Source organism: Mastigoproctus giganteus, chromosome 6 (assembly GCF_048544385.1).
Source record: "Mastigoproctus giganteus isolate SK-2022 chromosome 6, ASM4854438v1, whole genome shotgun sequence".
Classification (NCBI taxonomy): Eukaryota; Metazoa; Arthropoda; class Arachnida; order Uropygi; family Thelyphonidae; genus Mastigoproctus; species Mastigoproctus giganteus.
The window spans coordinates 12161556-12186621 of record NC_143580.1 but is presented as its reverse complement, the minus strand read 5'-3'; the positions used below and the strand labels follow the sequence as shown (position 1 = coordinate 12186621).

General features: G+C 35.2%; 1 protein-coding gene across 3 annotated transcripts in view; it reads right to left on the bottom strand.

Annotated features, from left to right (window-relative positions):
• aft (cap methyltransferase 2) overlaps positions 1–25066 on the bottom strand; it is a 106732-nt gene that overhangs the window by 58456 nt on the left and 23210 nt on the right. For 2 of the 3 annotated variants that reach the window (XM_090374955.1, XM_090374954.1), the window contains exons 4-5: positions 19842–20039; positions 8931–9051 (exon numbers count right to left, since the gene is read on the bottom strand). In XM_090374955.1, coding sequence (XP_090231081.1) covers positions 8931–9051; positions 19842–20039 — 319 coding nt within the window. The remainder of the gene's footprint in view (positions 1–8930; positions 9052–19841; positions 20040–25066) is intronic. The other variant, XM_090374957.1, reaches the window with a different exon arrangement.

Below are 25066 nucleotides of genomic sequence, written 5' to 3'. Positions count from 1 at the left end.
ATAGCTTAGTTATATAGCGAAAAGTTCAACTTCCTAGGTCTCAGAACGAATTACCAAAAAACAGTGTATTCTTGGGTTCACATTATAACATTTTCACAAAAGGATGGCGCCTCTGGAACGGATTAATATTGTAGTGGGGGTATACTATATTGTATAGCTATGAGCACAGTTTTAAATGAGGTATTTATGAATGTTTAACATTCATTTTTTGCAATTAATGTTCATATTTTCGATTTTGTTGATAATTAATACTTGAGGAAAAAAAACTCGTAAAATCAGGAACTCGTAAAGCGGGAACTGCCTGTATATAAGCGTATAAAAATGCCAAAAATTATTATAATACAGTGGACCCGTGCTTTACGATAATAGTCTGTTCCAGATGGTAACATAGGATGGTAATTCATTCCAAGAACTCGGAAGTTGAAATTTTCAATAACTAAACTAATTATTTCTCTAAAAGGTGATTTTTATAATGGAAATTGTACATATTGATTAAAATCAATATATTGATTAAGGCACAACATAAAAAATCACTTCAACTAAAGGATGCAAAAACAAAACACATGGCCAACACGTTTACAAATGCTGCTATCAGCTTAGAGGAAGGACCATGTGGTCTAGTCGGAGACAATTGTAAACCCATTGTAAAGTAAAATAAGTAGGCACCAATTAACATGATCACTAGTTAGAATCAGCCACTTCATAGAATCAAATTTTAAAAAACCGATTCAAATCATTAAAATGCACTACATTTTCACTGTTATCATATGTTCAGTTATAAGAATCAATTTTGAACGCATTTGTAATATTTTTCTAAAGCACATTTCTGGAGGTCACTACCATAAAACAATAAAAACATGGGGGGAGACAGGACGGCGTCTTAAGGACCGTCTGGGGGAACATTCAAGAGCGATATGGACCGCAGAGCTCAATAAATCCACCATTGCCGAGCACTATTGGGAAAAACAACACCAGGTCTCCCCCGACAACGCTATCATCCTTGACTGGGCGCATAGATTCTGAGACTGCAAGTGGCTGAAAAGTCTGTGGATTGGATCCTCTGGCAACAATAGCATGAATAGAGATAGGGGAGTATGACTTCACTCCCTTTTTGAGGCGGTGGTTTTTGCCAGAGATAAACTTTTTAGTTTTCCACGCTTCCAGGCCACTTCCGGTTCTGGTACACATGAAAGGAATACCGAGCATACGCCTGGTCATCCACGTGTGCCGTGGACCTGTATTTAAGGATGTGTAGCTTAAGTTTCATTATTGCTGAGGAAGGAGGCAAACACCTCCGAAAGCTTCAATAGTGTTTTTATTGCTTTTAAATTTATATTTTAATGCATTTTAACGTATTTACTTATTTTATTTTATTTTTGTCTTAAACTAGTTTTTTGTAAATAATCAATTTTTGTAAATATTATTTTACAGTCTTTTGTATCATTTTATTTTATTATTAAATCAGTTTTAAACGGTTGGTCTATCTGTTTAAATTTGTGCTACAATAAAAACAATTTGCAATTTCCGGTTTATTGGGCTTTTCAGCTAGTGCAATTTATTAAAAACGGGTAGTAAAGTTTATTCGATCTTATCGCAAATGCAATAAGATCGAGTTTTGATCGAGTAAACTCGATCAAAATGTGACAAAATCAATTCAATCAAAAGAATCCCTTCAATCATATAAAAAACAAATAAATTTTCAGAATCTTCATTCCTGTTTTTTAAGCTTCGTGAACTTGTTACTCTGTATCTCACTTGTGCAGATCATATTAGTTGCAATTTGTGCGCGCCGTGTTCTTTGTTATTGATTGCTCATTTTTTTTATTGTTTTAAATTTTACAACCAAAAAAAATGTCACTGAACAGAAATATCAATTAGTACGTATGTATTACAGTATTAATATGTGCACATAAGCTATGCACATAAGCATAAATTTATTTTTATTTTGCTAACCTGTGGAAAATATTCTTCTGATTTTCACATATCATTTAATTTTGTTAATTGGTAATGTAATACAGTGTAAATTTGTGATCTTTACTTTTATAGCCTGTGGATAGTATTCCTCCTATTTTCACTTATTAGAATTGCCGTTTAATAGAATTAAAATTCAATTGGCAAATGTGATCACAATGACCGGTACTTATTACATATCATATAACAAACAATATTTTGTTATGGAGAGTCCATCATAAAGTGATTTGATCATATAGTGAACCAATCGTAAAGCAGGGATCCACTGTACTTACAAAATCAAACACTGAAATATTAAAGATGTATGAGGACAAATCTCAAAATAAGGTCTTCGACGTTTCAATTTAAAGGCTAGATGGTTTATCAATAACTGGCCATGTATTAGAAATGGTCAATCATATCAACAAAAGGGGTGAAAAGTGGTCTCAACTGTTTGGAGAAGTAAAATGCAAGATGGAGACAATTTGATCATCAAAGAATATCAGTCATGGCTGTTAATGTTGTTAAAGCTGAATGTATAATTAAATGAATGTATCTTGTAACCGTAATAGACATTAACCAAATGCTTGCTATTTCTTATACAGTAGTATAGCTTGAGAAATCATCAGGAACTGAATTTTTACAAAGTGCCACGGCAGAAGGTTCCAAAAATGTTGAAAGAAAAGCAAAAAAGGAAGCGTATTTTAATTATTGTTCTTAACTGTCTGGAATGCATGTTGTAGCATCCTATCAACCAAAACTAAAAAACTTAATTAAAATATCTATTGAAATTATGTGAGTATGAAATAAATGTTAGTATTCCTCAAGTGTAGCCTTCTATTTAGACTGACATCATTTATTAGTTTTCTAATTGGAGAAGCATAACTAAATTTTTTGTGGCCCTATGTTTGCACAAAAAAAGTATGCTGCATAACCACAACTATGTTAATGTTCTGTACAGTTTTTGTTTTCCTTAGACTTTGCCCACTTTGCAACCTTCAGATTTTTCATAAGTGCTTTTGCTTGTCCCTTAGATTTCATTCACTTAGCATTTGCATGCAACCCTGAGATATGGTCATCAGGTAGTTTCAAAATATTGTATTTTGATAACAAAGAGGTTGAAGGTGAAATAAATTACTGATTAATATGCTAACAAGATCTAATAGGATTTCTAACGATGCAAAAACTCAGTCAATATTGAGATGGGATAAGAAGTTTACTCTTGCACAAACAACATGGTTTGTGCAAGAAGAATTCAAGGAAAACCTTTGTCTTCCTTGGACTGGCAGAAAACCAGCCCTTTGGCTGGTTTTCTGCACTTGCCATCAAAGATGAAGATGCCAATGAAGCCAGAGAAGAAAGTATAACTAGTTGCAATTGTGAGAGCCTCCCACTGATTGAAAAGGTTAATGAACCACAAGAAAAACAGTGCAAATACAAGCCTATTCCAGCTGATGCCAAAGTGAAAGTTATTTTGGCAGAACAATATCCTGAGTGGTTACAAAATCAATTCAATCAAAAGGATCACAATGCAACCATTAACAATGCAGTTGGCAACAATCAACATTATCAAAAAAGAAGAAACTAAACAAGTTGCAGTTGGATGTTTTACAAGTTTTGTGAACAAGAACTCCACTCAATAATCAGTATCTAATCAAATCATTAAAGAGACTCATCGTGTAACTGTAACTGACATTAGCTAAGCCAAATGCTTGTTGTCATTTGTTATGGTAGAGGGATAACAACCATCAGGAACTGAATTTCTGTAAAGTGTCATGCTATGTCATACAGGTGAATTCAAAAAATGTTGACAAATAAGCAAACCATATTTGTATATGTATATCCTAATCAACTTGCTGCTTTAACAAACCAAACTGTATAAGCACCTTTCATAAAAACAAGAAAAATAACAGAAAAATCAAATAAAGACAAAGAATGCACTATTACCACTATACACTGTTTTAGTCAGGGCCGCGTTAACGCTATGGCCAAACCAGCCATGGCCGGGGTCCTCACCCGAAGAGGGGCCTCATTTTCAGTGTAAATATTTTCTAAAGTAGTAATAAAAATTTCTAATAATAAACCAAGAAAATGTGTAATATAAAAGCATTCTTAAACTTAACTTAAGTGTTTAAATTTTATTCTCATACCTTTTTATTGTACAATAAATAAGTCAAAAGTTTCTATTAAAATTGTTTTTATTGTTATTTTATTTTTCAAGTCAAAGAACATAAAACATTTTGACCTCTTATTTTACATTTTTATCAAGGAATTATTATTCACAATATAAATATAAAAACCTACGTAGCATTTGTATTTATATGTATGTGCTATATACACAACAGAACCCGGATAAGAAATTCTCACATAAGTTTGGTTTCTTTAGTCCCAATTTCACCTCTTTATACTGTAGAATGTTTAAAAACATTCTACGTGTTTAAACACATAGAATGTTTTCCGCATAAAAATTTAGTGATAAAGAATACAAAGTGCATTATTATAATGATGCTTTCCCACTTAATACGTTTTTTAAATATAGAAATTCTTTATTTTTAATATTAAAAAATATTAAACAAATATAAACATTTGGAAATTGAACAAGTTATTGCCAAGCATCATTTTAGTTCGTAGTAAAATATCAAAGTAGGTGAAATGGCATCGTTTTTTACATTTCATATTGTAAATGCCTTCACAAGGAGTTGCCCTGATCAGGGCTGGATTTTGGTGTTCATAGGCCCTAGGCACTTTTATTCCAAAATGTACTAAAAAAAGGGAGAATAAAATTTTTCTATTTTAAAGCTTTGACTGAGAATCACAGCAATTAACATGACTCACATTTCAACTATAATAAATAATAAAAACCACCTCAACTGATGAGCAACCATCACTTCGATTCGTCTAGTTTTGAGAACAGTCGCTAGATAGCTATGCTTATTGAATTGAAGCTCCTAGAGTCAATTGCACACGTTTTCTCAGCTCGTTTTTCATTAGTCACAGTGAAAAGAGTAAAGCGTTTTTTTAAATTTTTCCCTTCCTTTAGAGGCCCTAGGCACTGTGCCTATGGTGCCTAATGGGAAATCCAGCACTGGTCCTGATATTGTACTATCTCTAATAAGCAACACCAATGAATTCTCGGTATCCTCCGAGAATCCAGTGTCAAAGCGTTGCTTATTCTAGGTAGTTCAATATCAAGGCAACTCATGAAGGCATTCACAATATGAGATATCACAAAAACGATGCCACCTACTTCGGTGATTTACTATGAACTAAAATTATGCGACACACTAACTTGTTCGATTAGTCCATTTTCCATAGGCTGATGCTTTCAGCCTTAAAAGATTTTTTAGTATAAAAATTTGGGGTTTCATGAAAGAACAGAACATGAAAGTATAGAATATGAAGAAACAGAACAATGAAAGAACAGAACTGTGACAGAACAGAACCGCGACAAATCAGAACAGGGGAAAAATAAAACATTTATTATTTTATCACTGCAGGTTGTCCATTCGGCGTAAAAACATCAATGTATAGTTCTACAACGTTTAAATCAGCAAGTCCTTCACAGACCCCTCGTGGCTCCTTATCGGTTTTTGTCAAAACTTATCCGGATGTACGGAATAATGGGATGAAACATTTTCATTCTAGCGAAAATACAAATAAATAAACTGTGTGCCTACATTTCCAAGACTACTGAGTAATTACAGGGGTTGACGATTTTCTAGATTTGTCTTTATAAATTTAAAGAATCAATTTATAAAGACAAATACTTTTACCGTTATGCACCAAACAGTTTATACACTTTTCAAGTGCGTCCCTGCATTGCAAGTTGTGAACAACTCATCCCAGGAAGGTAGGTACTTAAGAACTGAGCGGCTTACCAGATTATAGGATTACCAGGAATAGGTACCCTTTCACTCAACGCCCCTAATGCAGTTTCTAGTAAGTTTGCAATATAACACTTTTACTTATGTCCTTTTGCATCTTCTGTTAGATATTTCGCATGGCATTGGAATTTTTGTTGTGAAAACATCTTAGCAATTGTAGTTTCTAGTAAGTTTGCAATATAACACTTTTACTTAGTGTCCTTTTGCATCTTCTGTTAGATATTTCGCATGGCATTTGAATTTTTGTTGTGAAAACATCTTAGCAATTGTAGTTTCTAGTAAGTTTTCAATATAACACTTTTATTTAGTGTCCTTTTGCATCTTCTGTTAGATATTTCGCATGGCATTTGAATTTTTGTTGTGAAAACGTCTTAGCAATTCTATCGCCAGTTTGCCAGAATAAAAGGATGATCCATCGTCTACATATTCACTGTAGATATACAATTTATTCACAAGGTAAGCATTCATATGCATTTATGATCATATCAGTGGTTACTTCTCTGCCCATATAATCTACTAGTTAATTTAGTACTATGACAAAGCTTGAATATAAAATTAATTATAATTTTATTTTTTAACAGATCTATTATCATGGAATTTTCACTGACACAGAAAGGAAATCAAGTTCTACTGTACCAAGGATATGAATATACCAAATATAGGGAACACGGGAGTGGTGTGATTACCTGGAGATACAGAGTGTACTTTTCCACCAAATGCAGGGCATTCTCGAGGACACAGGAAGAAAATATCATTGGAGAGGTTCCACAACAGGTATTTTGAACGAACAGAGGGGTGAAGTGGAAGTGGTTTTTTTTTTTTTTTTTTTTTTGGCTGATGCTGCATAAGCTTGCTTTCTTGCATCAAATGCCTCTACTAATGCTAATGCTAACAACACTGCCATGATTCTAATCCTCAAAAAGCACAGGCAAACATTTTAAAGGCTAGGATGAAGCAAGACATGAAGGCAGTTGGTGCAACTCTGAGGAATGTTATGGGAAATATTTTATCAGACGTGAATAGGGATGTTTTGGAACACTTAGCAAAGCAATCCTCACTCGCGTGAAGTCTTTTTAAACATAAAGAAACTACTTATATTCCCAATCCAGCTACAACTGATTTTCCTATCCCAGAGAAGTATGCTGACCTCATTTTGTATGATACGGGAGCTGATGACCCAGAAAGAATATTGGCAATTGGGAATGATGATCTGCTCTCAGAATTAGACAAGGATGTCATTTATGGAGACGGAACATTTGATAAAGCATCTAGCATGTTTTATCAGCTGTATACATGGCATGCTAAGATTGGCAATTCATATCCTCCATGTATTTATTTTCTTTTGAAAAAAAAGAATATGGATACATACAACAGAATGTCTACCATATTGCAACAATTGGTGCCCAATTGTTGCAATATGGTAATATGGTAACACCCCCAAAAGATTCTGCTGGACTTTGAAAAAGCATGTATGTCTGCTGCTCAAGTTGCTTTTCCACAAGCAGAAGTAAAAGGGTGCTACTTTCACCTTTGCCAGAGTGTTATTAGGAAGATCAACAGTGTTGGCTTAAAGGAAGTGTATGAGTCTGATATTGACATGAAGTTGAAACTGAAGTCCCTACCTGCTCTCTCCTTTGTGCCAATACCAGATGTAAGAACTGTCTTTGACCAACTAGCTGCCACATTTCCAGATGAGGATAACTACAATGAAGTTCTCACATATTTCTTCTCAACCCACATCAAAGGAGTTGCAGGAAGATCACCTCTCTTTCCAATTAGAATATGGAATCATTTTAAGGCTGCTGCTGAGAGATGTCCTAAGACTACAAATTGTTGTGAAGGTTTTCACAACGTCTTAAATTCACTGTTTCATTGTAGTCACCCAAGCATTTGGAACCTATTAGATGGATTAAGATGAGATATAGCTTGCCAGCGATTATTATTGCCAATGCCCATACAGGTCGCCCAGAAGTCAGAAAAAAGAGGTATGAGACCCTTAGTAATCAAGTGGCAACAGCTGTGCAGGAATATCAAAATCAAGAAGATAAATTGAGGTTTTTATGCCGAATGGCCAACCTACAGTGATTAAATTTTTTTTTTATATAATGTTTTATAAAAATGTTTTTTTTTAAACATATATTTAATAAATGACAAAAATAAATGTTTTTATTTTTCCCCTGTTCTGTTTTGTCATAGTTCTGTATTGTCACTGTTCTTTTTCTTTACTGTTCTGTTTTTTCACTGTTCTGTTTCTTCATGTTCTATTTTTTCATGTTCCATTTTTCTCATGTTCTGTTTCTTCCGGTTACCAAAATTTGGATACAACGGAAGTGACATATTGCAACTGTTTTCATCAATATCCACAGCTGGATAGCTTCGACCAGTGAAGCACAGTGAAGCATTTGCTGTTAAGTTCTGATTTTTCTGAACAGGTCTGAATTACTCAGTGGATTGTTCCCTGTCTTATTGTAATTGTGACCTTTTAAAGGTATGTTGAAACGCCAAAGGAGTTCATCCTTCCAACTTGGTAATGAGTTTAATGAACAGAGTGTTAAGTAATTAGAAATCCTCAGCTTAAAAATATTTCCCATAGACAGAGAGAATAAAATATTTATAAATTCTGAAATAGTACTTAAAAATCATCCTTAACTTATGTGTGTGTATCTTTTCATTTTCATATGTGTAGTTAATATTTCATACCCTTATGTCATTTTCCCTTCTAAGAAGTTTTCCCGCATAAGAAGTTTTAAACCTTCAGTCCCTTGGAAAACTTCTTATCCGAGTTCTACTGTATATATTAAAGGGGCTTCAAATTTAAATATGACTGGGGGCCTCTTTCATCCTTAATCCAGCCCTGGTTTTAGTGATCAGCTGATTATTTATTTTCAATAAATTTAATTAATTAATATTTTCAATAAATAACCAGCTTATTGCTAAATCAGTTATTTATTGAAAATAAATATCGCTGATCAGTTATTTATTGAAGATAAATAACCGATTTATTGAAAATAAATAACTTGCCCAAAATGATAACAAAACTAAATGCAGTCAAAGTGTAAGAATACTTAGAACATCATCACATCTGTATGTTCTTACCAATTTCCTTTTGAAGTACGTTCAAATATTCCTGTAATGAGTGAGCACCACAAAATCCAGTACAAATAATGTATAACTCCGAATTACCTGGTTTACTTGTAGCAGGTTTGTATACAAGAACCTAAAATTGATAAAAGTAACAGTTATTCAATCCTAAGTATGCATTCATTTTTTAAACATAATATTCCATATGAATGTACATCTATTAAGTTCCACCACTACTGGTTTTTCAAGAATAGAAATAATAAAACAAAAAAAATTTAAAATAGTATTAAATTCTTCACCTGCAGAGTGTGCTATATAAAAAAAAAACTAAAAACGGCTTCCTTCAAAATGAAAAGAGGCTAGGTTTTTGCCATTTTTGGAGGTTCTTAGTAATAAATTGAATTTAAATTTCATATAAAAAGGAACCTTTTATTCATATTCAGATATTATATTCCTTTTATTCTTTTATTATTTTTATTCATATTCAGATTGTATGATAACTCTAAAATTTTAAATGGCTCAAGGAATAAATGATTATACATTCTCAAGATATCTATTTTTAGTCCAACTTTTTTGTTTTTTGTTTAATCCCATACTGTTACTGACTTATGGTGTACTAAACATGTTGGATAACAAATGGTATTAAAGGAATATTTTGCAATGCAAAAACAGATTTAATAAAACTTTGGGAAAAATAATTCTTACAATCCAGATCTGGCTCAATTTTATTTCTTTTGGGTTTTAGATACTTGACCCCTGTGTGTGTGTGTGTGTGTGTGTGTGTGTGTGTGTGTGTGTGTGTGTGTGTGTGTGTGTGTGTGTGTGTGTGTGTGTTAGTTGGCATACAGGAATAATTTTAATTCCCAAAATTTTAATGCTTATAAATGAAATTATTTATGAATATTTCTCTTTTTTTTTCTTTCTTAGTCAAAAATACTATATGGACCCTAAAGATAATATTATTTTCACACTGTTAGTAAAAAAAATTTTTTTGTGATTTCAGCCTTAAATTTTAAAACCAAGAACAGAGCTGTCAGTAAATTTATATTCATAATTTTTGTTCATAATTTATACTCATAATTTTTGTTGAATTTTTCTCTCTAGTTCATAAAACTAGGCCCTTCAAGAAGAAAATGTCATAACTGCAATAATTATTTTTAAAAATGTTTATGTTTTAATAATGTTTATGTTTAAAATGTACAAATAATGTTTATGTTCTGGTGCCCCCCCCACCATGTAAACACATTGAGAGGACATAAACACATTGTTTAAAACAGTTTATTTCCCCACATAAAAGTTGCATTTCTATTTACACACTGCATATTCACTGAAAATAATGAACTTTATAATGAACAGATTGAAAGACTGTAAAGGCAAGGAGTAGCCATTTTGAACAGCACTTCAAACTTCAAATTTTGTTTACTAATAAATCTAATAAATAATAAAAAATCTAATAAAATTCTTTTCCGGTAATTATTTTAAAACCTTGAAACAGTATTTACAGATATTTTGTACTTTCAGTGTTGATACTTTCTAAATGGTATTAGCATATATTTCAAATCTATAATATAGCATATATTTCACATTAATGTAAGATATTTTGACTTCATTTCAATTTATTATGCTCTTGTGCATCCTTATTTTATCATTCCTGCTCCATGATAAGGTATTATTATTATTATTATTATTATTATTAGCCATATATTTGCAAGAAAGCCTGAGGCCTGGGGATTAAAAAATTTCTGAATTACCCAAAGAGAGAGAGAGAGAGAAGTAGAAGGGAATCACCAAGAAAGATGATATCCAGCTCAGGACCCTGGGTGTGCCCAGCCCATACTCACCAGATGTCAGCCCCTGGGGATTTATCCCCTGATTGGTTTATACATGCACGAATGGTTGTGGTTGTGCTGTGTCTGTGCTCCTGCAAAAGTGAGCGAAATGAATGGTTTCTGATGAATCTGCTCCAACATTTTTATACTGTCTGAATCAGCGAGTTTTGTTCGTCATATCAAGTATCAAGAAAGAAGAGGTTTTGGAAAATAGTTTTCATGCTATAACGAATGATATGCATGCTTCCTTTCTACAAAGCATCTCAGATCATTTCTGTAGGTGCCCCAGAAGCTAGGAAGTATCAACGAAAAAATTACTCCCTCGCAGTATAACCAAGGTCAGTCACTTTACTGTTCTTGTTGTTTGTTTGTTATTTGGAGCATTAGCAACTAAGGCCATACTGCTCCGGGATATGCGGTGGTCATTCCCTGACCTTTCCGCATCCTCCGTATTTGGTGGTGACGGGCTCGAACCCCGGTCTAATCAAGAATCGTGTGCTATGCACTGCTGCTCCTTCCCACCTGGCTACGGAGGCTCCTTCACTTTACTGTTTTTGTCCAATAATAGCACTCAAGGTCACCTGTCATTGTTCTTATGAAGAGGACTGTGCCTTCAAAAGATCCTCTGCTAGTTAATCTGCAGTGGTGTGAAATCCAGTACTGTTGCTTAAATGTTGTTTAAATTTAGGAATATTGCTAGGAATGCTTAAATTACGAATCTACTAAGCATATCTTTAAAATTCACTCGTTGAAAGAATTGTAATGAATTCTGAAGAATTTTAACTAAAGTTCACGGATATGTTTAGTACAAAATTATTTCGGATAGCAATAATTCTGTGTTGTATATTTCAAACTTTGTATATTCATATTTTGTATATTTTTTTATATTTCTCATCTCAAGAGAAATTCTGTGTACTTATAGTTAATTACAATGGCTCTGCAAGTGCGAATTATTTGCCAATTGTGCAAAAAGAAATGCAGACTTCCTTCAATGCAATGCGGAATGTAGTCTTGTGTACTGCATTAAATGCATAGATATGTCAACAGCGAACTGGAAAAAGATGTCACAGGCAGTGATCGACTCGTGGAAGGGCCCTTGTATAAATCACAGGCAATCAAAGAAAATGCAGAAACATGAAAATAACTTAGGATCCAGCCCAGCTGATCCCTCAAGCCCTCCTGACGGTGAACCTCAGTGTTTCAACTGTCTCTTATCACCAATGAATACTTTGCAGAGTGGGCTATCCGAGGCCATATCTCATGACGTGGCATCAGAGCAGACAAATCGCTCCTTCTCTCAACTCCTTAACCAAGAAGTTTCACAGATGAAAATCCAAATGAACTGACCACAAAACTCATTTTTCAAATCTTGGACACTCACAAATCCATGATGGTCTCTCTTCTTGATGAAACTAAAAAAATCAGATTGGAAAATGCGCAATTGCATGAATTTAATTATATTTTACTACAGAAAATTTCGGATCTGACAGATCTTATTTGAAACTCCAGCAGATCTTTAAGTCCTACATACAATTGGACGAAACCCATGGAAAATTCTACTTTCTAGTCAATCCCTGCTCCTGTTGCAGAAGCCACTTACGCTTCAATTATAAAGCAACCTCCCTACCCTCCGGTATATGCTCCTGTCACCAGTCAGTCTCAGAAAACATCTAAGGATGTCAATCAAACTGGAAATCCACTCCTAGATGTCATTTCCTCTAAGCAGGGGACAGATCACATCAGAAGACAACGGAATCTATCTGATTCTAATCATATAGGCAGAGACATTAGCATCCTCCTCCTGTTGTGGGAACAGCCACTAACTCTACAATCAGAGCAATCCCCAGAACCAAAAGTTCGACCAGAGGTATTTTTGTCTCGAGACTCGAACCTCAACTCTGTGATACAAAAGTAGAGCAGCACAAAGAACTCAACTGCAGATAGAAGCAAAGGTAATAAAAATGATTTCTAAACACGATTCGTACAGCTCTTTCTACATTCAATGTCAGCAGACAGACTTTGATGAATTACTGAAGGACTACTGTTGGCCTGTGGGAACCATCATTCAGCCTTTCTATGGACGACCCCCTCTCCTTGGTCCTAGGTTACCAGTTAGTGACTTAGCTATCGAAACAAATGAGCATGAATGACAATCCATGCATTTTCAGATATTCAGGAATCTCTACAGGAAATAATGTCTACAAATGATTCATCTTTCTCTTCAGCCTATCAGAATTTGAATGACACTAACTTTTGTGAAAAAGTCTTTCTACCCTGTCATTCGCCAACAATTAAGCCAAACAACTTATGCCTTACTGCAGCATCAAAAGATGCAATTACTGTATTCTATATGAATGCACACAGTCTTGTAAAACATAATGATGAAATTCTCGCTCAACTGACATCATGGAATCTGCATCCAGACCTGATGGTTTTTACTGAGACCTCGTTCTCTCCTGAGGTTTCAATCCAAATTTCAGACTACTCACTTTTTCAAAGTTGCAGAGGTGTTTCAAAAGGTGGTGGAGTTGTTATTTATGTTCACAGTCATCGCGATGCTCTGCCTTTCCTATCACAAATCTGCCTGATCAAGCTTGTAAACTCACTTTTATCTGCACTGCCTCTTTGGTGATCGGATGTCTATACCGACCTCCTTCAGCTTCAGTTAACAGCTTCCTTGTAACTCTTGACAATACTCTATCTCATTTCACAAGCAAATCCCTAAGCCTTCTACTGATTGGTGACTTCAATATTAACATTCTTCAAAGCTCTTCCTGTCAGGTGCAAGATCTCCTAGATGTCATTACTTCAAATGGTTTCTCTGTTCTTACTGATGGAGATATCCCAACTAAAATGGGAGAGTCCCACAATTCCCTTCTTGACTTCGCAATTGGGGAATGCTCTTTCACATATGCAATACTTGATACAACTATTTCGGATCATCGTCCCATCTTAATGGTAATTGAAAATGAAATAAATGAAGCAGAGATCATGCGCACTTTCAAATCTGTCACTCCAGACTCTCTCAATCAGCTTTGTCATGACCTGCAACAGTCAACGTGGGATGGAGTACTTGCTACAAGCGATCCTGAAATTGCAACGAACTGCTTTTTTAAGCGTATCCTAAATAACAATGAAAAATACGTGTCATATTTCAGGAGCCCAGGGAATAAAAAGGCCACTAGGCCAAGAGGGAAAATATGCCAGTTCATCTCAAACAAGATTTGTTGTTGTTGTTGTTATTTTGGTTTTTAGGAGCATTAGCAATTAAGGCCATATTGCTCCGGTGCAGTGGTCATTCCCTGACCTTTCTGCATCCTCCATATTTGGTGGTGACGGGCTTGAACCCCGGTCTAATCAAGAAGCGTGTGCTACGCACTGCTGCTCCTTCCCACCTGGCAACGGAGGCGCCAACAAGATTTGTAATATGTTAAAGAAAAGAGACAACCTTGCAAGAATTGCTAGAGCAACAGGAATCAAGGCAGATAAAATTAAATACACAACATACAGAAACAAAGTTACTGACTGCATTCAGTCAGAGAAAAGAAAATGCTATAGTTCTCAACTTACAAGTATCATAACAAGCAAGAAAAAATGGACAGTTTTGAACAAACTATTACCAGGAAGGAAACTGAAATCATGGAGCTATGTTGGAGATGTAATTGAAAATGAGGTACTCATTTCAGATGATGAGCTAAAAGCTACTGTCTTCTGTAACCACTTTATATCAAGTGTAAATAACCTCTTTCAAGACGAACTTGATTTCGGAGACAATGAAATGAGACAGTCTGCCAAGTACTCAATCAGAAACTCTTTTTTTCTTGCTCCCTTCACCAATCAAGATATTTTAGAGGCAGGGATACAGTTGAAAGAAAAGGGAGCCCCTGGCTTTGATGAAATATCTCCTTCTCTGCTGCAAAAGGTCCTTAGCTCAATTCTTATGCCACTGAAGTATATAATCAATCTCTCCTTTCAATCTGGTAAATTCCCTTCTCAATTCAAAAAAGCAATAATTAGCATTAGCATTAGTAGAGGCATTTGATGCAAGAAAGCAAGCTTATGCAGCATCAGCCAAAAAAAAAAAAAAAAAAACCCACTTCCACTTCACCCCTCTGTTCGTTCAAAATACCTGTCCAGCTGAGCCTTAAACTTATTTAGGCTATCAACCTCCACCACAAAGGATGGAAGTCTGTTCCACCAACCAACCACCCGCTGGCTAAAGGCAAATTTCCGCACGTCTATCCTACATCTGTCTTTCCTCAATTTGAATTTATGCCCACTTAGGTGATTTTTCTGAGCTAGAGGAAGAATCCCATCAGCATTGAGCATGCTTAAACCATTCAAGGCTTTATACACCACTATCAGATCACCTCGCTGGTGCCTAGTCTCCAGACACTGTAATTTGCAAAACTTAACCTTTCTTCGTAAGAGCACCCCTTTGTTCCATTCACTAATCTTGTTGCCCTTCTCTGTACTCGTTCCAGCAGCTCTACATCCTTCTTGAAATGAGGCCTCCAGACCTGTATACAGTACTCTAGGTGTGGCCTGACCATTGCCTTATACAATGGAATAATCACCTCCTTATCCCTGCTGGAAAAATTCCTGTATATCATTGACAATACTCCATGAGCTACTCTTGCAGCCCGTCTGCACTGCTCAGAGAACTTCATATCTGCCTGCACAATCACCCCCAAGTCCCTTTCATTCTCTACCACTGTCAGTGTAGTACCACAGAGTTGATACGTTGCTCTGGGGTTGCTGTTTCCCATGTGTAGTACTTTACATTTGTCAATGTTAAACTTCATTTGCCACCTCTCAGCCCATCTGCTCAACCTTTCCAGATCCTGTTGCAGCAGCATAGTGTCAGTAGTGTCCTTGACAACCCTGCCAACCTTTGTATCATCTGCAAACTTGGACATTAAGCCTGACATACCATCATCAATATCATTTATAAATACAGAAAACAATAATGGACCCAACACTGAGCCCTGAGGGACTCCACTAATAACATTAGTCCACGATGAGCAGTGTCCATTCATTACCACTCTCTGTCTTCTCCCCCTCAACCACCCCTTTATCCATAGCAGCAATTTGCCTCCAATGTCACACTGCTCCAATTTGTGTAGCAGTCTTCCATGTGCAACAGTATCAAAAGCCTTTCTAAGATCCAAGTATATAATATCAAAGTTATTCCCTGCATCCAGTTCTTTTGTGACAGCATCATAGTATCCAATCAAGTTGGTCAGGCAAGACTTCCCCTTAACAAAACCATGCTGTGTCTGAGCTATAACTGAAGTCTTGTCTAAATGATCCTGCAGTGCTTCTTTAACCAGTGCCTCCATTAATTTTCCTGGAACAGAAGTTAAGCTCACAGGTCTATAATTACTTGTGTCAGCCTTTGATCCTCCTTCGTGAATTGGGGTCACATTTGCACATTTCCAGTCTATGGGTACCTCCCCTGAGTCCAAGGAAGCTCTCATAATTATGGCTAAGGGTTTGCTTACTTCCTTTGCTGCCTCCTTTAATATAACTAGATAGATCCCATCCACCCCATGTGCCTGTCTTGTATTTATCTTCAACAATTTCTCCTCCACTTTACTCTCAGTTATTACAAGATTCTCCAGCCTACTGCCAGGGATGAATACACCTCTGGCATTCCCCTCGCTGAATAACTCCTCATGTGTGAATGTCGATGCAAAATATTCATTCAGTTTGTTAGCTACCTGAGCAGGATCATCAACAGTTGACCCATCGATATCAAGTGGACCAATCTGATTCATCCCCTTCCTTCTAGAGTTTACATAAGTAAAGAACTCTTTGCTGTTTTTCTTTGCATCCCTTGCCAAAGATTTCTCGTAATCTGCCTTCGCCTGCCTAACCTCCTTTGTAAATTGGTTACAGATCAACTTGTATCTATCATAGGCTTCTGTGTCACGTGTTAATTTGTATGTATCCCCATGCATTTTTCTTCTCTGCCATATGTCTCATTAGTTCATCTGATATCCACTTAGGCCTAAACCTTGAACAATATTTCTTAGTTGGTATGTAAAGCCTAGTAGCTTCCAAGATAAGTTCTTTGAATGCTTCCCATTTTGAATTTGCTGTTGGTAACATCATCAGTTGGTCCCACTGTATAGAATTTAAATACTGTCTCAGTCCATCGTAGTCGCCTTTACGGAAGCAATAACCCTTCCCTTTGCCCCTAATGGTAGTTACCTCTTTCAGTAAATCCCACTTCAGCACACTGTGATCACTGCCACCTAGTGGTTCATTTATCTGCAGATTCTTAATGCATGAAGAATCACTGCTGATAATCAAATCAAGAGTATTACTCCCTCTAGTTGCCTCCCGAACATGCTGATGTAGAAAACAATCATCCAATAAATCCACAAAAGCCCTGCTAGTGTGTGAGTAACCAGCCCCCAAATTCCAGTCAATATCTGGGAAATTAAAATCTCCCATTATAAGACTCTCTGATTTACTGGCCCACTCTATTTCCCTGTACAGTTCCTTATTATACTCATCAGAGTCATTAGGCCTATAGCACACTCCTACTGTCAATTTTGATCTCCCAATGCTTATGTCACACCAAACTGACTCAACATTGCACTGTCCAGCGATGTCGACTGGCTTCACTTCCTTGGTTTTTATGTGTTTCTTAACTAATAGCATAACCCCTCCCCCCTTCCTATCCTGTCTATCCTTTCTGTAGACGTTGTACTCCCCAAATTGCAGTTCTGCATCCCTTATATCTGTGTGACACCACGTCTCTGATATCCCAACAATATCTGCCTTTGATGTTTTGAGCAATACCTCAAATTCATCAAATTTATTTACTAAACTCCTAGCATTGGTGTACACGCAAGTATACCTGCACTTGTTTCTATTCTTAGCTACCCTAACACAACCCATGTGTTTACTTGTACCGCAATGGCTCCCAGCAGTCTCTGAAATACCATGCATCTTGTTTTTCAGGCTTCTGCTCATTCTAATAGAAGCAGTGTAAGAATCTCTTTCACCTCTGCCAGTGGCTACTGTCAATCTATTGGTCTTTGTCTCCCCCCAAGCTAGCAGTTTCCGACCCACCTAACACTGCCTCGATAGCATCAGCAAATATTCTTGCACCCTTTCTATTTAAGTGTATCCCATCCCTGTAGAAGCAATCTCTCCTGTTAATCATCCCTAATCATCCCTGTTCCAAAGGGAAACTGTTGTAACTCTATCAACAACATTCGCCCAATAGCTCTATTCTCAGTTTTTGCAAAATTATTTGAAAAAATTCTTCATAGCAGACTCGTGGGTTTTCTTGAAGAAAATCAGCCCATCCATCAACAACAGTATGCTTATCGCTCTAAAAGATCCACTGATCTTGCAATTGTTAGCTTCTGCTCAGGGATCATTGACAGTCTTGAAAAGGGTCACTATGCTATAGCACTGTTTCTTGACTCATCTAAAGCTTTTAATTGCATAAACTATAATATTCCACTTAACAAACTCAATAATCTTGGCTTGAGAGGGAAAATTAACCTTCTCCTTGAAGACTACCTTACTGATCATCCGTTTGTCATAAGAATAAATCAATCATACTCCGACATCTGTTATTTCTCCAGGGCAGTACCTCAAGGCTCACTTCTTGAACCTATCCTATTTGTTCTTTACATCAATGAATTTCTCTCTCTTCTTCCATCTTCTCAACCTAGTAGCGTATGCCGATGATATTTCCATCCTGATCACAGATAAAGACCCTAATCAGCTTCAACTCAAAATCTCTGCCTTGCTCTCTGTGATGTATAGTTGGCTTCAAAAGAATCAGCTTATACTGAATCCAGAAAAATCAAAATACATGGTGTTTAGAATGAAAAACAAACCACTAAATATTGATTTAGACGTAATATACAAAGAAAAACTACTTGAAAGGGTGAATGAAACCAAGTTTCTCAGAATCTGGCTAGATGATAAGCTAAGTTGGGCAAAACAGATGATAACCCTACGAAAGAAAACCTCATCACTAGCGGGAATACTTGCCAGGGCCTCTGCCTGGGTGCCTCCTTCCCTTCTCAGACTAGTATTCCTTTCTTTAATTCAGCTGCACCTCACCTATGGAATCATCTCTTGGGGTACCACCAGCCAAGAAAACCTTGCAAGAATCAACTCCATCCTCAATCGATGGGTTCGTTCAATTTTGGGCCTTCCCTGGAACACATTGGTTAGTTCGAGATACAAGGAAGTGAGACTCCTCAGCATGTATCAACTGCTACAGAAAGCCGAGGTAGTCTTTGTTTACAATACACTGAAGACACCAGAGTTTCCCCCTCTCTTCAGGTCCTTTTTCATAATCATAGAAGAAGAAATATCATACAATATAAGAAATGAAGCCAACCTGAAGATTCCGCTTTTCAGAAAAGCCATAGGTCAGAAAAGTATAAAATACAGAGGTGCTAAAACCTGGAACAAACTTCCTGCAAAAATCAAAAATGTCACTTCACTAAATCAATTCAAGAAATTACTAATTGAACACATCACCAGGGATGTCTGATTCAAATTACCTTCCACTCAATTGGAATTTAAAAATATCAACATGGAAATAATGTACAAATGTTAAAGGAAACAGTTGGCAAATAGTTTGTAAATTTCTGTGCAGACACCTCATCATTATTCTTGTCTCTCATCATTTAATTGTAAAAATGCTCACAATGATATTATAACTAGTGATGCTTCTCAAAGTATTCTGTAAAGAAATGCACAAAAAAAACTCCAATTTATTTGTCTTTTCTGTTAAACATTACCTGTACAATTCCAGAACTGTATATTTTTCAATTGTATATTCATCGTTTTTAAGGGCACACCCCTAAAAAAGCCATTGGCTTATGTGTTCTCCCTCCCTTTTTGCTGTTATCTCCCAAAAAAGTGTAACATAAAATATGGATAAATAAATTATTATTATGATTATTAGAAAGTGATATGTTCAAAATGTCAATATAATGAAAATTACATTATTTACATTCATTGCAGCCAAGATATAGTGATATGAAAACAGTAATTATCCTGAAACAAGAAGCTATTAGTAGTTTAAAGATAAATGTTAAATCTTGATTACCTTGTCAAATACGCAATTCAAAAGATACAAAATGCAGACAGAGTTGTTTTCAAACAATGTGAACATTTTCACAATTAAACTTCCTCCACGTGTCAAAACATGCAAAGAAATTACTACTTCAGCAAAGTGTAAAGGGGAAACAATATTTTCTTGTTCTCCTGGATTATCCTGACAATCAATACTGCCATCTGCCGTTACCTAAATTAAAAAATATATAATAAATAAAAAAAAGGTGGCAAAATTACATCCAATGAACTGCCACAATTGCATTTCACACAATTTAATATTTACACATACTGAGAGGAGATAAAGAGGGAGATAGCATAACAGCATATATGATGATATTAACCGTCAGGCAGGCAGCCTGGTTCTATTTATCCACCAGAAACAAAAAAAATAAATAAATAAAATAAATAAATAATAATACAGTAAAACTTAAAATATATGTTTAGAGTGATGGCAAAGTGAATTCCATAAAAAATACAAAAAATACAAAGTTCTTTATATATGATTCCAGTTATACTGAACGTTACCAACATTTCATCATTTATCAAAGTGTGTATAAACAAAATGTGTCAATGCAAATTCTTGCATATTTTTCAGTGGAAAAAAGTTATAACATGCACTTACAAGAAAACCCATGCTATGTATATGCAAGTATGGAAAAATGGAATGGGTGTTGCACCTGAGTTATTTATCAGGAAGACATATGAAGAGAGGAAAGAGTAAAATCTTGAAACTCTCTGTCAAAGTGATAAACAGAAAGACTGTACAGCGTACAAAGCTGATAGTGAGAGAGTGAATTATATAATGTATGATTGTGTACACATTCAAGATTAAACACCTGTAATCCTAATTATTATGTATATGTCCCAAAGTTAAAAGGCCATACACACACAAACTAAGAATCTGACTGAGTAAAACTTTAATACTCAGACTACAACTAGTACAATTACTGGTTTTTCCAATATTATTCAAGTTGCACCAATTCAGGTCAAATTCCTTAACTGCACGTGAGCCTACATAACATTTTACAAAGTAAAAACGTGAACATAAGTCTATGAAAAGTAGTGTACAGGCATACCTCGAATAACGAATAGGATGCGTTCCACGAAATTACTTCGTTAAGCGAAACTTCGTTTTCAGAGGTAAAAATACTATGGCCAGAATAGGGATACGTTCCTACGTAAAGAAAATGAAAAGCTTTTTTTTCGAACAAAGAAAAGTTTTATTAAATAAACAGTCAACTTACATACAAAGTGAAATCACATTTTAAAATATGAGTCTAAAGTTGATTGTTTATGCTCTTTTTCTCTTTCATTTAACAATTGCCTATACGGAGTTATTGCATTTAACACTGATCGCTTAAAAATAACACTTCTTCCTAAATCAGGATCATTTTCACTAAAAAAATTTAAAATGTTTTCAATGTCATTTAAGCACCTTTTTAAATCTTTGGTTGTTAACACTTTTTCGGCAGGAACTTCTTTAACTTCGTCTTCATTATCTTTGTCTTCGTTGCTAACAAGGTTTTCTAAATCTTCCACTGAAAAACCATCATCTTCTGCATTCAATAAATTTCTAACATCCTCTCCATCGACATTTTCGAAACCTATTGATTGAGCCATCTGGATAACTTCATTTCTAATTTCTTGGATGTTATTTTCTTCTTCTAGTACAACTTCTGGCCATATTTTGCGCCAAACTCCATTTAAGCATTTCTTAGTGACTTCTTTCCAAGAACTATCAATGTTTTCAATTGCGTTTTTAATGGTGTAGTTTTTCCAAAAAGTTTTAACTGTCATTTCCTCTTTATCCTCTAGTTCAGTTAAACTGCTTAATGTTCGACGCAGATAATAAGCTTTAAATGATGCTATTACTCCCTGATCCAATGGTTGAATCAGGGAAGTTGTGTTTGCTGGAAGAAACACAACTTTGACAGGAATGCATGTGTCCAAAGTGTTAAGATTAGTAGGATGTCCTGGAGCATTGTCTAACAACAAAAGAGCTTTTTCTTCAAATTTGTTTTTTTTTGACAATACCGTTTTACTTCAGGACAAAAGTGGTTAACAAACCGATCAGTAAATAACTCCTTGGTAACCCAAGCTTTTCTATTTGCTTTCCATGTTACAGGTAAATTCATTTTTATGTTACCTTTTAACGCCCTCGGATTTTCTGAATGGTAAACTAATAACAATTTTAATTTATAATCGCCAGAGGCATTTGATCCAAAGAGTAACGTTAAACGGTCTTTGGCTGCTTTGAACCCAGCAGCTGATTTTTCTTCAATAGAAATGAAGCGTTTTGTTGGTAGCCGTTTCCAGAACAAACCGCTTTCGTCAAGATTGAACACCAAATTTGGAAAATTTTCACGTTCAATTATTTCCTTTAGTTTTTCTGGAAACTTATTTGCAGCTTCTCCTGTTAATTTTACACTATGAATCCTGGCCCATTTTTTAAATTTCTCGAACCAACCACGAGAAGCTGCAAAGGTTCCGTAATTTCTTCAGTTTGTTTAGATTTCAGGTGATTAAACTGGAATATTTTTTTTTATGTTAAATGGGGCTTGAAATTGCCGACTTCGTTATATCGAAGCTTCGTTATCAGAGGTAACGTTAACCGAGGTATGCCTGTATTAAATTTCATGTATAAAATTTATGTGCGTGCTAACAAACTCTGAAGGATCAATAAAACTGATTGATTAATATGAAATATCTTTGCAAATACAACCATGTCTTCTCTTATAAAAACAGCATGTTAATCAAACCTTAAATGAATTCCTTCAAACCTTTTTATGCAAATTAATGAGTGAGCATTAGCATGCATTGCAGTGCTAACTCTCCTTTTCTCAAACAGTAAGTTACAACACAAATGATCATTCACACTTTGCTTTTTTCACAGTTAAGTGCATTAAATAACATGCATGTTCTTTCAACTAATGCATTCACAGTAACAGATCTGTCTACTTCTGAATAATTTAGAGTAATGCAATTTAGAGTAATTTAGAGTTCTATCTTAAATTAAAATAGGCAACATACATACAATTAAACGATAAAAAAAATCCAGAATAACTATATACAGTGGAACTTCTCTGTTACGAACTTCTATTTAACGGATTTCTCTATATTACGAATTTTTTCGCAAAACATTGCATCTTGAAACGAAATTACATGTAAAATTAACCCCATACAGTGAAGTGTTAGTCTCTCTATAATGAATTTTTAAAAAGTTTAGTAAAAGCATTTTTGAAGATTTTCAAGCATTTACTGCTAAACAGCCACTCAAATATACGGCCTCCTTCCCTCAAAATTGCGCATTAGCTTCTGGAATTAAACATCCTTTTAGTGAATACTTGTGGCCCTTGATGCCTGTAGGAAGGGCTTTGTTTCATTTTTGTTGCAGTTATAAAACCAAATGGGTTTTCTTAAAAGTGGTCATAAACTTTACAATAAATAGGATAGATTTGTAAATTGATGTTGGCTCAGGGTAAAATGAAATTCGCTGTGGTAAGCCTTTAGCGTGCTGCGGCAGCAATACACAGAATGCTACCACAGTCGGTTTTTAGTAATGCCTACTGAGTGACATTCGCTTCTCACCTCAACTGTACCATGTGACCTTCCTGTCAATCATTATATGATATGTCCGTTCTCATCTAACTGGACTCCCAATAGATGGTTTCATTAATTTTTTTTTTTTTCCATTCTTTTAGAACAATTTGTCATTAATGACATAGGCTCTTGTATTTTATTTTATTTTTCTGAAAAGTAACATACAGCATACACTAATCATAAATTTTCTTTAGTGTATATATGAATGAAAGTCGTATATTTCTTCAAAGTGATTGATAGGAAAAGTCACATGATACTGTTGAATTGGCAAGCGAACGTCATTGAGTAGGCGGTACTAACAATTCACTATATGGCCAGCACAGCGAAGTTTGCAGTGTATGTATCAGCAAGAGCTGCAGTCCAGTAATTTTTACATTTGTGGAAACAATGTCGAAGAGAAAGTGTTTAAGTATTAATGATAAAGTAAAGATTCTTCATGATATTGACCAGGGTTTTAAGAAAAAAGATATTGCGGAGAAATATGGCATACCTGCATCCATTTAAAATCGAGAATCAGTTTTAAATGCAATTGAAGGAGGAGCAGACAAGAAGCGAATTAAGTTGTGTATATATGAAGATGTTGATAAAGTTGTTCTAAAATGGGTGCAAATGATACGTGAAAAGAATATACCAATATCGGGTACAATAATTAAGCAACAAGCTCTGAAATTTGCACAGTCCCTGGGACATAAAGAATTTAATCCAAGCACTGGGTGGCTAGATAAATTTAAGGAGCACCACAGAATTGTGGAAAAGGTTATTTGTGGAGAAAGTGTTAATGTAAGCGAAGAAGATTGCAACAGTTGGAGGAACAATACCTTAAAGAAGATTTTGGAAGAATATGAACCTAAGGATGTTTTTAATGCTGATGAAATGGGTTTATTCTTTAAATGTTTACCGAATAGAACACTTGCTTGGATGATAAATGTTTTGGCGGAAAAAAAAGCAAAGAAAGAATCACTGTGCTAGTTGGAGCAAATATGACAGGAAGTTAAAACTTAAGACTTTTAGTCATCGGAAAATCAAAAAAACCCAAAATGTTTTAGAGGCACAAAATCTTTGGAATTTTTAATAAAATCCTACACCTTTAATAAAAAAGCATGGATGACAAGTGATATCTTTGAAGACTGGATATTAAAACTAGACAAGCGTATAACAAAAAAAAAAAGGAAAATCGTGTTGGTAACTGACAACTATCCGGCACATCCTGCCAAACTTAAAAGTGTGTAGTTGTTGTTTTTACCACCAAACAATCAAAACTCCAGCCAATGGACCAAGGCATTATTAAAAATTTTAAATTTCATTATCAAAAGAGAATAACAATAAAAATTGTCAATGCGTTATGAGAAAATAGAAACTTAGAGGTTACAATTAACCTTAGAGATTGCATCTCTAAACTGGCAAAAGTTTGGACAAACGATGTCACTGAATACACTATTCAAAATTGTTTTTCGAAAGTGGGATTTGCATTGAATACAGAAGTCAAACAACAACTGGACGAACAAGATGAACTGCCCCTTTCACAACTGAAAAACTTTTGGACATTATTAGAATTGTCTGGAAACATCGAAAATGAAATAACACTGGATAGTTATGTTATGTAGATCAAGATCTGAC